The sequence below is a fragment of the Podarcis raffonei genome, chromosome 6 (genome assembly GCF_027172205.1).
Source record: "Podarcis raffonei isolate rPodRaf1 chromosome 6, rPodRaf1.pri, whole genome shotgun sequence".
Classification (NCBI taxonomy): domain Eukaryota; kingdom Metazoa; phylum Chordata; class Lepidosauria; order Squamata; family Lacertidae; genus Podarcis; species Podarcis raffonei.
The window spans coordinates 90,051,888-90,066,021 of NC_070607.1; the positions used below are offsets into that span (position 1 = coordinate 90,051,888).

Below are 14,134 nucleotides of genomic sequence, written 5' to 3' on the forward strand. Positions count from 1 at the left end.
CCTGAAAAGCAGGCCAAAAGCAAAGCAAAGCAGGGAGTAGCAGTCACGTGGTTTTAAAACCTGCATTTGGATGTATTCAAAATAAAATTGCAAGTGGAAAAAGTCACATATATGAAGAACATGTTGCAAAAGGTTCCACAAAAGTTCCTACACTGAATGCACACTTTCTTGCTGAAGAGAGTCTGACCCTGTAGGCATCCTCAGATATGCCTCAGTGGCAGAATGCAAAGATCAGGCAGAGGAATGGGGAATAAGGTGATCTCATATGCACACTGGCCCCAGGTTGCTTAAGACTGTATGCCAATAGCAAGACCTTGAAAATAGGTTGGTGGAGTGAGATCCATTGTTCTGTCTAGCTCAGTACTGTCTACACAGGCTGGCAGCAGCAACTCTCCAGGGTTCCAGACCAAGGCTCCTCTCCCAGCCCCACCTGGAGATGCCAGGAATTGAACCTGGGCCCTTTTGCAGGGAAGGTAGATGCTCTGCCACTGAGCCACAGCTCTTCTCCAAGTACATTCAAGAACATACTGGCAGTCAGTGGAGCAACCTCAACTCAAACAGCTCAGAACCACAATAACTCAATGTCCCACCCAGACCCCGCAATCATCATGTGAGGTCCTTCTTTGTGTGCCTCCTCCAGAGGTCCAGAGGGTGGCAACACAAGCCGGGGCCTTTTCTGCAGTGGCTCCCTGTTTGTGGAATGCTCTCCCCAGGGATGTTTTCCTGGCACCTCCATTATGCATCTTTAGGTTCCAGGCAAAAACATGCCTCTTCAATCAGGCCTTTGGTTGGTTTGCATTCTCTTTCCTTTTAAATGTGTTTGTGGAAGAGGGTGTTATGGGTTTGTTTTGTTCTTGTTTTTATTATGTCTTTTGTGTTTTTATCTTGTATTTTTATGCAGTGTACTACCCCAAGATCTATGGATGGTGGTTTGTATACTAATTTAATAAACAATAAATAATAATAGGTGTTATATGTTGGCAGTAAAAAGTAAAGGTAAAGCGACCCCTGACCATTAGGTCCAGTCGTGGCCGACTCTGGGGTTGCGGCGCTCATCTCGCTCTATAGGCCGAGGGAGCCGGCGTACAGCTTCCAGGTCATGTGGCCAGCATGACTAAGCCGCATCTGGCGAACCAGAGCAGCACACGGAAACGCCGTTTACCTTCCCGCTGGAGTGGTACCTATTTATCTACCTGCACTTTGGCGTGCTTTCGAACTGCTAGGTTGGCAGGGACCGAGCAACGGGAGCTCACCCCGTTGCGGGGATTCGAACCGCCGACCTTCTGATCGGCAAGTCCTAGGCTCTGTGGTTTAACCCACAGCACCACCTGTGTCCCATGTTGGCAGTAGCCAACACCCAATAGCAAACAGGCTGCAGAATTCTGCACCAGTCATGGCTTCCAAACCAGCCAAGAGAGCAGCCTTATCTTCAAGATTACCAGTGCTTGAATCATCATAGACCAGCTAAGCTGATCCAGGAAAGATTGCAGCTGACTCACAAACCAAAGCTGGTCAGAAACATACCTAGCCACCAAAGTAACCTGAGCCTTAAGCAAAAAGCTGGGTCCAAGAGAACCCACAGACTATATTTGCTGCTTCATAGAGAATGCAACGCTATCTAAAACTGACAACACACCCATCTCCAAGATACAGGAACTACACCCAGCTTCCAGAGTCTCTGGATGTAAACTCAATCTTATTAAAATTGTTAGACAGATTAGCTTAGTAGACAGATTTCTGGTGGAAAAGCCTACTTACCAGGATGGCTTTGTGCCTTCAGTACTGGCAGCAGTAAGCCTCTGAATACCAGTTGTTGGAAATCGCAAGTGGGGAGAGGGGTCTTGCACCCGGGGGGCTTGCTTGTGGGCTTCCCAGAATGCTGGACTAAATGGGCCTTGGGCCTGATCCAGGGGAGTTCTGGTAGGCAGCTTTCCTTGTGCAGGAGGAGAGAACAGTCCCAAGATCTCTGCATTGGCATCCACTCAGTTTGCAAAGAGTTCAGAATATAAGCAGCCACCTGCTGGATCAGACCCATGGGGTGTGGGTGGGTGGGTGGGTGTGGGTAGGACACACACAAACACAGAGAGAGAGAGAGAGAGAGAGAGAGAGAGAGAGAGAGAGAGAGAGAGAGAGGGAGGGAGGAGTCCAACACCCTGTTTTAACTAGTATAATGCCAGATACTTCCAGGAAGCCCATTAACCAGAACAGGAAGGCATAGCAACTGGCGTGTAGATTTTACTGACTCTGAAAATGGAGGTTCTAATCTGCCTATTGAAGGGACGCAGGTGGCGCTATGGGTTAAACCACAGAGCCTAGGACTTGCCGATCAGAAGGTCGGCGGTTCGAATCCCTGCGACGGGGTGAGCTCCCGTTGCTCGGTCACTGCTCCTGCCAACCTAGCAGTTCGAAAGCATGTCAAAGTGCAAGTAGATAAATTGGTACCACTCTGGTGAGAAGGTAAACGGCGTTTCGGTTCACTGCTCTGGTTCACCAGAAGCGGCTTAGTCATGCTGGCCACATGACCTGGAAGCTGTACGCCGGCTCCCTCGGCCTATAGAGCGAGATGAGCGCCGCAACCCGAGTCGGCCACGACTGGACCTAATGGTCAGGGGTCCCTTTACCTTTAATCTGCCTATCAGGTTAGAAGCAAAAGAGGGAGGCAAGTGCTGTGTGGAAATCAGTCTGCCCACTCAAAATATCAACACTATGCATGCCAGACCATCGTATTATAGCTCAGTTGGTAGAACATGAGACTTTTAATCTCAGGGTTGTGGGTTCGAGCCCCCCATTGGGCAAAAGATTCCTGCATTGGACTAGATGACCCCGTGATCTCTCCCAAGTCTACAATTTCTATGATTATAAGATTTATTCATTTCTATATTGGAAATCTCTCCTTCCCTCTTTCCTCCCATGCAATGTGCAGAACCTCAACTAAACAATGTAAGGAATAAAATCCAGTGGAAATACAGGAATGGGTCATCTGACAAGAAGCTGATGAAAACTGTAAATCGTTTTCATAAGGCGGCTTGCTGAAATAATCAAGAATTAAGTTGGCTTGTGTAGCTCATTGCAAACGATGCCTACTTGATTTACTGGGAAGAGAATTCCATACCCCTGGTACCATCCGCAAGCAGAGAGAATGTGGATTTCAGACCTAAATGTGGCCCCAAGGCATTTCAATCTGAAACCGTAGAAATCTGTCCAGACCTCACACCTCTTCCAGACCCTTAATCTGTGACAAGGCCTCTGGCTCACCTGGATGGAGAGTGGCATGTAGGTATGTGGCCCCTGAAAGGTTGAGTGTGGCTCCTGGCTTGAAAAATACCCTGCCCCTGACACCTAAGACCCCAGAAGCAGTAAACACAAGAGGCCATCCAATATTAAAGACCAGACAAGGTGGATGTGGAGAATCCTTTAGTAAAACAGAAGCCAACTGAGGGTTAGCCAGACTTACCAGCCTTTTCTGGGGCTTGATGAGAGGCCGGTTAATGCCATTCATTTTGTGATATAGACCACAGGCGTTGCACAGGTAGTGCCCTGTCCCATCTTTCCTCCAAAGAGGAGTGGACATCGCTCCACAGTTAACACATTCTCTGCCATCTCCGGGGAATTCCTCTAAGAACTCTGAAAGTGAAACAAAAGGTGAGACACATTTCGTTAGGCATTCAAGTAGGGACCCGGTCCCTTCACAGCATCGAGACAAGAGACACCGTAGCACATCTCAGAAATGGTAAATCTCCAACCGTGAAGTACAGTAAGTCGTGGAATGGGAACGATGGCTTCAGAAAGCCTACAGGCTAGGTTTTGAAGCTCCTTACAGAGGCTCCCACCAGACATCATTTCCATTGCATTTATGAAAATTTGTGCTCATGATGGGGCAAGACAGTCACAAGAGATCCCACTGTCAATACTGCTTATACCTTCAATTTTGGGTGAGGTTGCCTCATTGCTTCACATCCAATTGGTGCATATCCCCTTAACTTCCTGCTGAAATCCCACAGGATCCATACCACAAATATTCTGGGTTTATTTTTGTCCCCCTTTTGGTACGCCATAGCCTCTTGGGGCAGCAGCAAAATGGTGGCTTGGGGAACGAGGCAGAGGGCCTTCTCTGTAGTGGCACCCACCCTGTGGAACACCCTCCCATCAGATATCAAGGAAATGAACAACTACCTGGCATTTAGAAGACATCTGAAGGCAGTCCTGTTTAGGGAGGTTTTTAATGTTTGATTTTTTATTGTGTTTTTAATTCTGTTGGGAGCCGCCCAGAATGGCTAGGCAAACCCAGCCAGATGGGCAGGCTATAAATAATAAATTATTATTAATTATTATTATTATTATTAGCACTGCAACTGATGAACAGGAAGGAATTCGCCACTAACACCCTTTTGTTGTGTCAATAATGTTAAAGGATAAACCTGCCCCCCAACCTTCCCCCAGAGAAATCCATTGCATTCCATGGGAGTGAAAGAAGGGCAAAGAATTTCAAGGAAGGGTGAACCTCATAGAGGGCATTCCTTCCTGCTCTCCTCAAACACAGCCTCAGGGTTATTGTGTGCACAAACATTTGTAAGTCGGGTATAACATTGGACTAAGGGCAGGAAGCCCAATCAGTATGACCGAGAGACAAGAAAATGACCACTGTGTGTATATATTTAAGACAAGGGACTGTGCTTGGGCCCTGAGAGAGAGAGAACCAGTCTGGATGAGTTGTGTCTTAGGTGAGAGCCAAGAGGTTGAGAGATCTTGAAAAGAGAGGTGAGTTGGAAGGAGAAAGAGGCATGAGGTACCATCAGTACTCAATTAGAGTATTGCTATCAGTATATATAGAACTTTAGTTGTGATTCCTGCATTGCATTCCTGGACTGGATGACCCTTTGTGTCCCTGACAACTCTACAAGTCTATGATATGAGGAGTGAACACTTAAAACCAATAGTTTCCACTTCGTATTATTGGAAAAGGTAAAAAAGCTAAAGGACCCCTGGACGGTTAAGTCCAGTCAAAGGTGACTATGGGGTTGCAGTGCTCGTCTCGCTTTTCAGATTGAGGGAGCCAGCGTTTGTCCACAGACAGCTTTCCGGGTCATGTGGCCAGCACGACTAAACCGCTTAGCCAGAGCACATGGAAACACAGTTTACCTCCCCACTGCAGAGGTACCTATTTATCTACTTGCACTGGTATGCTTTCGAACTGCTAGGTTGGCAGAAGCTGGGACAGAGCAACAGAAGCTCCCCCCTTCATGCGGATTCGAACCGCTGAGCTTCCGATCAGCAAGTCCAAGAGACTCAGTGGTTTTAGACCACAGCGCCACCCTACTGTATCATTGGTATCTTCTTCCAGATTGCATTTTGTCCCTGCAATCTGCAATGTGCTGTATGGATTGTTTTGGGGTTATGGGTGTGGCTGTGTGTACTGTTGTAGTTCTAACTGTATTTTTATATGCCTTCCAATGAGAGACGGGATAGAAATACAAACAAAATAGATTGTTAGGATTTCACTGATGTTCACGAAGCTGAGGTGCATCTAGATTTTGCCCAAGGGGTTTAGGATCAGAGCATTAAAACAATCAAATTTCCAATACTTGTCTCTTTCTTATGTTTTTAAGAGGCAGCCATGTGTCTCCTGAACTAGACAAGTAGAAAAATGATCTACATCCCCTCCACTCAGTCCCCACACCCCCCCCCTTTTCAGTTAATTTCTTGTATTCTTTAATTAGTGATAAATGTATTGTCAATGAAGCAGCCATAACTAATAGCCACTGACATCGGCGGAGACTCGGAGGAGTGTATGGCTTCCATTTGCCCCCAGAAAAACGCTTGCTTTGTGCTGTGTGAATGGGCGAGATGAAGTGCGACCCAGCTTGGTTGTAAAAATAAATGATCGGGATGATGTTATTCTAAGATGATAAAAGGGGAGGCGGAGGAGATCGGGAGACTTCCCTGATTTCAATCAAGCAGCGCTGCTTGCTGACTGGTGGCGACAGGCAGACTGGACAAGACCTGCTGGAATGTCTTTGGCTGATGGAGAAGGTTGGGGGATACTGAGGCCTGGGTATCAATCACACCGACAGCTCAGAGCTGACAAATGACAGACTCCGGGTAGAGGTTCGGAGTCAGTTTTACAGCATGACGCCGGCCAAATACTGACCTCGTGGTAGGCAAGGACTCCAGAGCTCTGCTCCGATGGAGGGTCAGAGCTAAGCCTTCAGGCACACACATTTGCCCTATGCCTTGCTTTTAGGGCTGCGAGTTTTAAACTGGTAGGTCAAGCCAAGGCTTTTCATTGCTTAAAAGGAGTCAGACCCATGTTAAATACCAGCAAAGACTGGTTTCTCTTTCATTCCTTGCAGCAGATACACACCACAGCCAAACCAGGCACAAGAGTTTTAACAGTAAGGATGAACTTAGCTTGTCAGATGGGGGGCAGTAAGTGAAGTCTACCCCTTCCTGGCTTAACCTCACTCATTTATTTATTTTTTAAATGGAAGTCTGCATGCTTGGAGAAGGGCAACTCAATATTTAAGGGAAAGAGGACACTGCAGTTTTCAGGTACTGCACCAAGAATGCCTCACATGCACCTTAGCTACATAGGCTTGGATCATAAGAGGATATAATTTAGAAGGTGCTCTTGACCAAATAAAAAGGGCAGATTCACAGCTGACCTCCACCAATGCACTTTCAGAACTGAATGCCACTGCAATGCATGAAGAGACCATTAAATAAAATAGAGATTGAATCTTATCATCTTAAAATGGAGGTATAGGTACGACAGACACATTTTATCCAGGAGAAAGATAAATATAGGGAATATATAGATATGGGCTGCATCCAGCTAGTGCTTAATCAAGGTGAGCTGTGCAATCCTATGCACAGGCAGAAGCAAGTCGTACTATGTTTAATTTACTCCCATCTAAAAGAATGAACTCCTGCCAACCTAGCAGTTCGAAAGCACGTCAAAGTGCAAGTAGATAAATAGGTACCACTCCTGCGGGAAGGTAAATGGTGTTTCCATGCACTGCTCTGGTTCGCCAGAAGCGGCTTAGTCATGCTGGCCACATGACCCAGAAGCTGTACGCCGGCTCCCTCGGCCAATAAAGCGAGATGAGCGCTGCAACCCCAGAGTCGGTCACGACTGGACCTAATGGTCAGGGGTCCCTTTACCTTTAAAAGAATGAACCGGGTTGTAGCCTTAAGTCATATAATAGCTAGAGTGGGGGCCACATGAAGAAGACCATGCATGTGGTGTTCTTATTGTCATTATTAGTTATTCAGTTTCTTACCTACCCTTCAATACAAGGTCCCTGCAATTTAAAAATGCAATGTTAAAATCAATTTAAAACAAATGTCAAGGTATGTATATGAAGAGTGTTAAATGTGCATGCATACTTGAAAGTGAACATATGCTAGTCTACATTTATAAATGGAATTGCATTACATGCAATCCAAAGGATAGGGTGTGTTAACTACACACCAAGATGACTGCCTCTCTGGTGCCATGTGAACGAAGTCACATGCATTTTAGAGAGATGCTCCCTCATCCAGTTGTATTTAGAGATCTAGACACAATGTGGCGTGTTATTCCCCACCAGTTTCAGATTCTATATGCGGTTGGGCTTTTAAACGATTGATGGGCCAAGCAAAGTCAAATTATGTGGAGCATCGGGCAAAGATACATAAAGTGACAGATATGCCCAAAGACTATTTTGCTGATGACACCCACACACCAAGAAAGCCAACCCATGAAGACTACCCAGAGGAGACGTCTATCATGCCAGTGGAGGCTGGTCCATTAGAGTGAATATGGCACTGCCCCACACCAACCTGAGTCTGCCCTCAGCCAGCCTCCACCTGCCTATCTTATATCTTTCATCCAATCCATAGGGTGGCAGTGCCTGTCACCTTTCTCCTCCTCAGTCTCAATGTTGCTCTGGTAGAACACAGCAGGGAGAAGGATGGGGTCCTGTCGTTGGTTCTGGCTCTCCATCTATTCTTGGACCTTCCTTCAATTTGCCTTACCACTTACCAATGGACCCCAGTCACCAATGCAGGTCACCCAACCCCAATACACAAGAAGCATGCAAAGGAGCTACAAACATACTCCAGTGGTTGCTGGTGCAAGTCCCAACATGGGGGCTTTTTGATCTTGCATGAAATGAAGGTGGACAGCTTGACAGTAGCCAGAAACAGGAACCCTGTGGTGCAGTTTGCAAAGCATGTACAGGCATGCTCAGGGGACTTCCAGATCAAATCTGCACCAGGGAATTCCTCTTCCCTTTCCAGGTTGCAATCATCAAGTTGAAAAGGTGATGGCCAGCAATTGGGTGTCAAGATACACTGTATCCTATGCACTTCCATGGTAAAGTTGTATGGGAGGCTTTTGACACAGGAGTGGCTTTTGTTGTCTTGCCTTTCATTGAAGTCAATGGGAGGGAAATGTCCTGTGCCGGAACTGGTGGTATTGCCCAATGATAGGCACATAACCATGTCCTAGAGGCATGGTGAAGTATATCACCCAAATTGCTGCATTGCAGCCATGGCATCAGAGGAGTTTGACTGGTGTAGCTGTGATGCCTGTAGAATGTATCTGGGGTTGCAGAAACATTGCCCAAAAACTCCAATACAGCGGTACCTTGGGTTACATACACTTCAGGTTACAGACGCTTCAGGTTACACACAGAAATAGTATCTCGGATTAAGAACTTTGCTTCAGGATGAGAACACAAATTGTGTGGCGGCGGTGCAACAACAGCAGGAGGCCCCATTAGCTAAAGTGGTGCTTCAGGTTAAGACCAGTTTCAGGTTAAGAACGGACCTCCGGAATGAATTAAGTACGTAACCAGAGGTACCACTGTACAGGAATGCACCCTTAATCGATAGAGTAAGGTAAAGGTAAAGGTACCCCTGCCCGTACGGGCCAGTCTTGACAGACTCTAGGGTTGTGCGCTCATCTCACTCTAGAGGCCGGGAGCCAGCGCTGTCCGCAGACACTTCCGGGTCATGTGGCCAGCGTGACAAAGCTGCTCCGGCGAACCGGCACCAGAGCAGCACATGGAACGCCGTTTACCTTCCCGCTATAAAGCGGTACCTATTTATCTACTTGCACTTTGACGTGCTTTTGAACTGCTAGGTGGGCAGGAGCTGGGACCGAACGACGGGAGCTCACCCCGCCGCAGGGATTCGAACGGCCGACCATGCGATCGGCAAGTCCTAGGCTCTGAGGTTTTACCCACAGCGCCGCCCGCGTCCCTAATCAATAGAGAGAGAGGTTAAAAATAATTAAAAGGGTTTCTTTGGCTATGTCTGAAGGAAGAGGAAGAACCAGCAAATGGTAGGTCCTCTGTATAGGGAACATGGAGAAATGCTATTGGGTGGCAGAGCAACACTGAGGAGGAGAAAACTGACAATTCAAGAAGGGTGTTGACAAGCTGGAACGTGTGCAGAGGAGGGCAACCAAGATGATCAAGGGTCTGGAAACTGAGCCTTATGAGGAATGGTTGAGGGAGTTGAGTATGTTTAGCCTGGAGAAGAGGAGACAGAGAGGAGCTATGATAGCCATCTTCAAATATCTTAAGGGCAGTCACATGCTTGTTTTCTCGTGCCCTGGAGCGTAGGACTCAAACCAATGGCTTCAAGTTCCAAGAAAGGAGATTCCAACCAAACATTCGGGGGGGGGGGGGACTTTCTGACAGTAAGAGCTGTTCAGCAGTGGAACAAACTTCAATGAGAGGTGGTGGACTCTCCTTCCTTGGAGGTTTTCAAGCAAAGGTTGGTTGGCCACCTGTCATGGACACTAGTTTAGATTCCTGCATTGCAGGGGGTTGGACTAGATGACCCTCAGGGTCCCTTCGAACTCTAAGATTCTGTGATCTATTCTTTATAAATAAAACATCAAGGACCACCTTTCCCCCTCTATTCATTTTTGGTTACTGAAATAACGTTCAATTTATTTCAGTATTTATACACTTGATATAAAGCTCCAGTTATAAACCCTTCAGACAATAAGCTCCCATTTCTATACAATGAGTGGCCATTGTTGTAAAGAGGATCTATTTAAAAGTCATTCCACAGGCAACTTCAAAGAAGAGCCTCGTTTTAAAATAAGTCACCTACTACCTATATGGTTTTGTTTTAGCCCTTTCATTTTTGATAAGTAAAGGACCCCTGACCATTAGGTCCAGTCATGGCTGACTCTGGGGTTGCGGTGCTCATCTCGCTTTATTGGCCGAGGGAGCCGGCATACAGCTTCCGGGTCATGTGGCCAGCATTACTAAGCCACTTCTGGCAAACCAGAGCAGCGCACAGAAATGCTGTTTACCTTCCCGCCAGAGTGGTACCTATTTATCTACTTGCACTTTGACGTGCGTTCTAACTGCTAGGTTGGCAGGAGCAGGGACCGAGCAACGGGAGCTCACCCCGTCGTGGGGATTCGAACCGCCGACCTTCTGATCGGCAAGTCCTAGGCTCTGTGGTTTAACCCACAGTGCCACCCGTATCCCTTCATTTTTGATACAGCAACTTAAAAATACACAGATCTGCTGCTCTGTTAAAGGGGTACCTGCTCTGATACGTAGAGATATATTCTATGTTAAAATCATCAAACCAGGGAAACAACCAGAAAGCATTTGATTTTCAGGTAAATACTGTGTTGTGCACATGTACCCATACCAGAAAATAGAAAACAACCACCCTCAACTCTTTCATGGGAAAGCTTAATTGCATACCACTGGTTTATTTCCAAGTGAAACATGGACCGGGCTTCATATCTCGACATTTAACTCTGGATTGCAATCAAGTGATATGTACTTAGCCAAGCCATTGTAAAGTTAAAAACAAACAAACAAACAAAAGTATCAAGTTCTCAAACTGAGAAAACAGTACTGAATGCTTACTATTAATAGAAACCAACCCTTGCAGCTCATGGAACATTAAGAGCAAACAATGAAGGAGGCATAAGCAAGGCTTAAACAGTTTATGAAAAAGGAATTGCCTCAGTGGTAATTTATTTCAGTGATGCACAGCATTGCTCCATTCCAAGGATATTTAGGTAAAAGGAACCCTGACCGATAAGTTCAGTCGCAGACGACTCTGGGATTGTGGCGCTCATCTCGCTTTACTGGCCAAGGGACGCAAATTCAACTGATCCCTCTCACCATCAATCCCTGTGGATACATTTCACATCACAGAGCAACAGCCCAGTCTTATTATATGTTTACTTCTGAACTTTCACTGAGCTCAGTAGGGTTTACTTCCTGATTAAGGGTGCAATCCTAAAGGCACTGGAATGTAAGAACAACTGGAACCAGGATTTGCATTTTGAGTAAATGAACAGAGGACTGCGCTATCAAGAATGCTGATTATAGTCACTGAACTATTAGAAGGTATAATGATACATAAAGGGGGGGGAATGTATTGATTTGATATGAAAATTATAAATATGCTTAACAGTTGATATGACTTTTAATATGATTTAGCACCCCTATCCAAAGACAAGTCATTTCAAATATCTAACTAATTTAGTTGATCACTTGTTTGATGAAGTTAATCTGTTACAGCTCAACAATTTCCATTAACACAATAAAATAAAACCACACACCCCAAACCTCAGCAGACGTATGGCTGTACAAAATGATCAGTAGACTGAATTCTGTAACTTAGATTGCAAAACTGTTACTGACGGGGATGTAAATGTGCTGGGCAGTTTAATGCCATCCACAATATGTCATATTCCAGGTAGACACTCTGAAAATCAACAGTCTTCAGTTATTTATTTCAACGGTCCTCCTCTAAGCATGACTTAGGAATACAATTCATACTTTCAATGACTCTGATCTCTGCAAGCTCAGAAAAGAGAATAATCAAGTGAAAAACTGGTGGTTATGTTTGCAAGGAGTTCTTAATGACATGCATATTTGCAATTTAATATATTGATTTAAACGGCTGAGAAAATTCCAAATGCAAGTAGCAGGGAGGGAAAAGACATGCCATTTTGATACGGATGGAAGTGTAAAGGGACCCAACTTTTTGTTGTTACATTGTGGAAATTCCTTGCAGGTTGAAAATGTTGCATTTTCCCACTTTCATATCCAGAATTATTTCACACCCCGTCCTGGACTCTTCTGCTGAAGATCAGTTTAGAATTTAAGGAAATAATGCACACAACTAGTACATAGAATTTCAGCCTACTAGCCCCACAGAATTAAGTTCAACTCACTTCTTATGTGCTTATTCGAAAGTAAATTCCACTTTTAGGGAATTTGTGTTCAGGGATCTACTCCCAGATCACCTAGGCACAGGATTAACAGTCTTATTGCCTACTAAACACCTATGTTAATATTTTGTAAATCCTAAACTGCAAGCCTGAACCTCCATACTTTTTTTGGGGGGGGTAGATTAATACTGCAATCAATTAAACTTATTTCAAAATAATAATAAAAATTCCACTGGTTTAATTAGGGCTGCAGTCTTCTGATCACTTACTTGAGAGTAAATCCCATTGAAGACAGTGGGATTTCTGAATAAAAATGCACAGGACCTGTCTAAACTACAGGTTGCAGCTCCTAAATACAGAAACAATGCCTTTTGGAAATTCAAGAATATTTCCTGCTATGCTAGGGAGACCTGGTTCCGTGGGTTTTGCAAAATCCAGCTGAACTGAAAGGGCAGCGGCGAATTCACTTCGCAAAGGGCTCTTTGCTTGCTCCTTTTATTCGAATGCGAAAATATTTCCAGCGATGAAAAGTAGGAGAAAGGCAGTGTTTAGAATGGCGTTCCCCGGTGCGGGGTGGGGGGTAGGATTTGGGTCACAACCCCCAAATTTTACTCCCGAAGCCTTTCCGTTCACTCTGGCGGTGGGACTCAAGGTTAAAACACTTTTTCTCCTTTTAAGAGTCGAGGACTAATTCTGCTTTGTTCTTAGGATAAAGATAAAGGGCGGAGAAAAGCAGAGACAGGGCCATCCAGCCAAGATAACAAAAGATTAAGTCGTCTTTCAAAAGGATTCAAAAGGGACTTCGGAACAAACATAAAGCCCAAATGAAGGGACAGTTGCAGGAACCAGATCGAGGCAGGTTTTATTAACCAAGCGCCTGCTTAAGAAAGTGCGTTTGACTGAGATTCTTTTCTGTTTCTGTTTCTTTCTTTTCTTTTTTTTAAAAAAGCAGTGTGAACCCAAAGCGAAGCGAAGCGGCTTTGATGGTCCTATGGCTGGGCGATTTTGAGCGGGTGTTGATGGATGGTGCCACGGCGCACGTAGCCGGCGAGGGCGAGAGATTTGTTTGGGCGAAGGCGAATTAGGAGCCTTGGAGTCTGTTCAGATCTCAACTCATTTACCCCAATAAATTACTTTTAAAAGGCGAAACGGCTGTAAATCTGCTCACCTCATTTAAACACCAAACAGCGTCACCTCTGAAAGCTGCACAACATGGATATTGTGGAGGGAGGCAGATTACTCCGGGCGCCCGAAACCACCGCTGTTATTTCTGACTCCATGGGGAAAGTGTAAACCCGTGGCTCTTTCATAGCCTATATGTGACTATAGAAAGGCTATTCACCAAGGCAGCTTTTGGAAGGGCGCGACAACAACAAAAAATCTTTTCCCTTCTGAAGTTTCGCAAGGAAGGGTTTGGGAAGAGAGAGAAAGGTTTTGGAAGCAACGAATCCCGGCAAAATCGAGGGCTGGTTGTGGAATGGAATGTAAGAATCTTCTGCCTGCTTACTTAAGAGGAAGCCTAATTGAATTCAGCGGATTTACAGTCAAGTAAACATGCATAGGACCAGGCTACATGGCATCAAGGTACAGATATAAAAGTTCATGCGTGTGTTTTGGAGACTAGCTCCATTTTCCGTTGGATTGTCAACCTTCCCTTGTCAGTCACTCTTCTTGCAACTTCAAGCATTAAACTTTGAGCCATAATCCAATTCAGTATAAACGCCCACCAATTTAAAACTGGAATTCAGACGCCTGTTTTGAAAGGATTCTTTTAAAGCGACACATAAAATCTCAGGAAACTGGATTTTTAAGTCAAATGTCCAAAGAACAGAAGATGGCCCTATTTTTAATCTGCAGTGCTGAAAACTTCCCTTCATTTGAAGAGTGCCACCTCTTACTTTTTTATGTTAACAGGTGACAGCTAAC

General features: G+C 45.3%; 1 protein-coding gene across 2 annotated transcripts in view; it reads right to left on the bottom strand.

Moving 5' to 3' along the window:
• GATA5 (GATA binding protein 5) overlaps positions 1–14,134 on the bottom strand; it is a 52,898-nt gene that overhangs the window by 9,660 nt on the left and 29,104 nt on the right. For both annotated transcript variants that reach the window (XM_053394455.1, XM_053394456.1), the window contains exon 3: positions 3,455–3,624. In XM_053394455.1, coding sequence (XP_053250430.1) covers positions 3,455–3,624 — 170 coding nt within the window. The remainder of the gene's footprint in view (positions 1–3,454; positions 3,625–14,134) is intronic.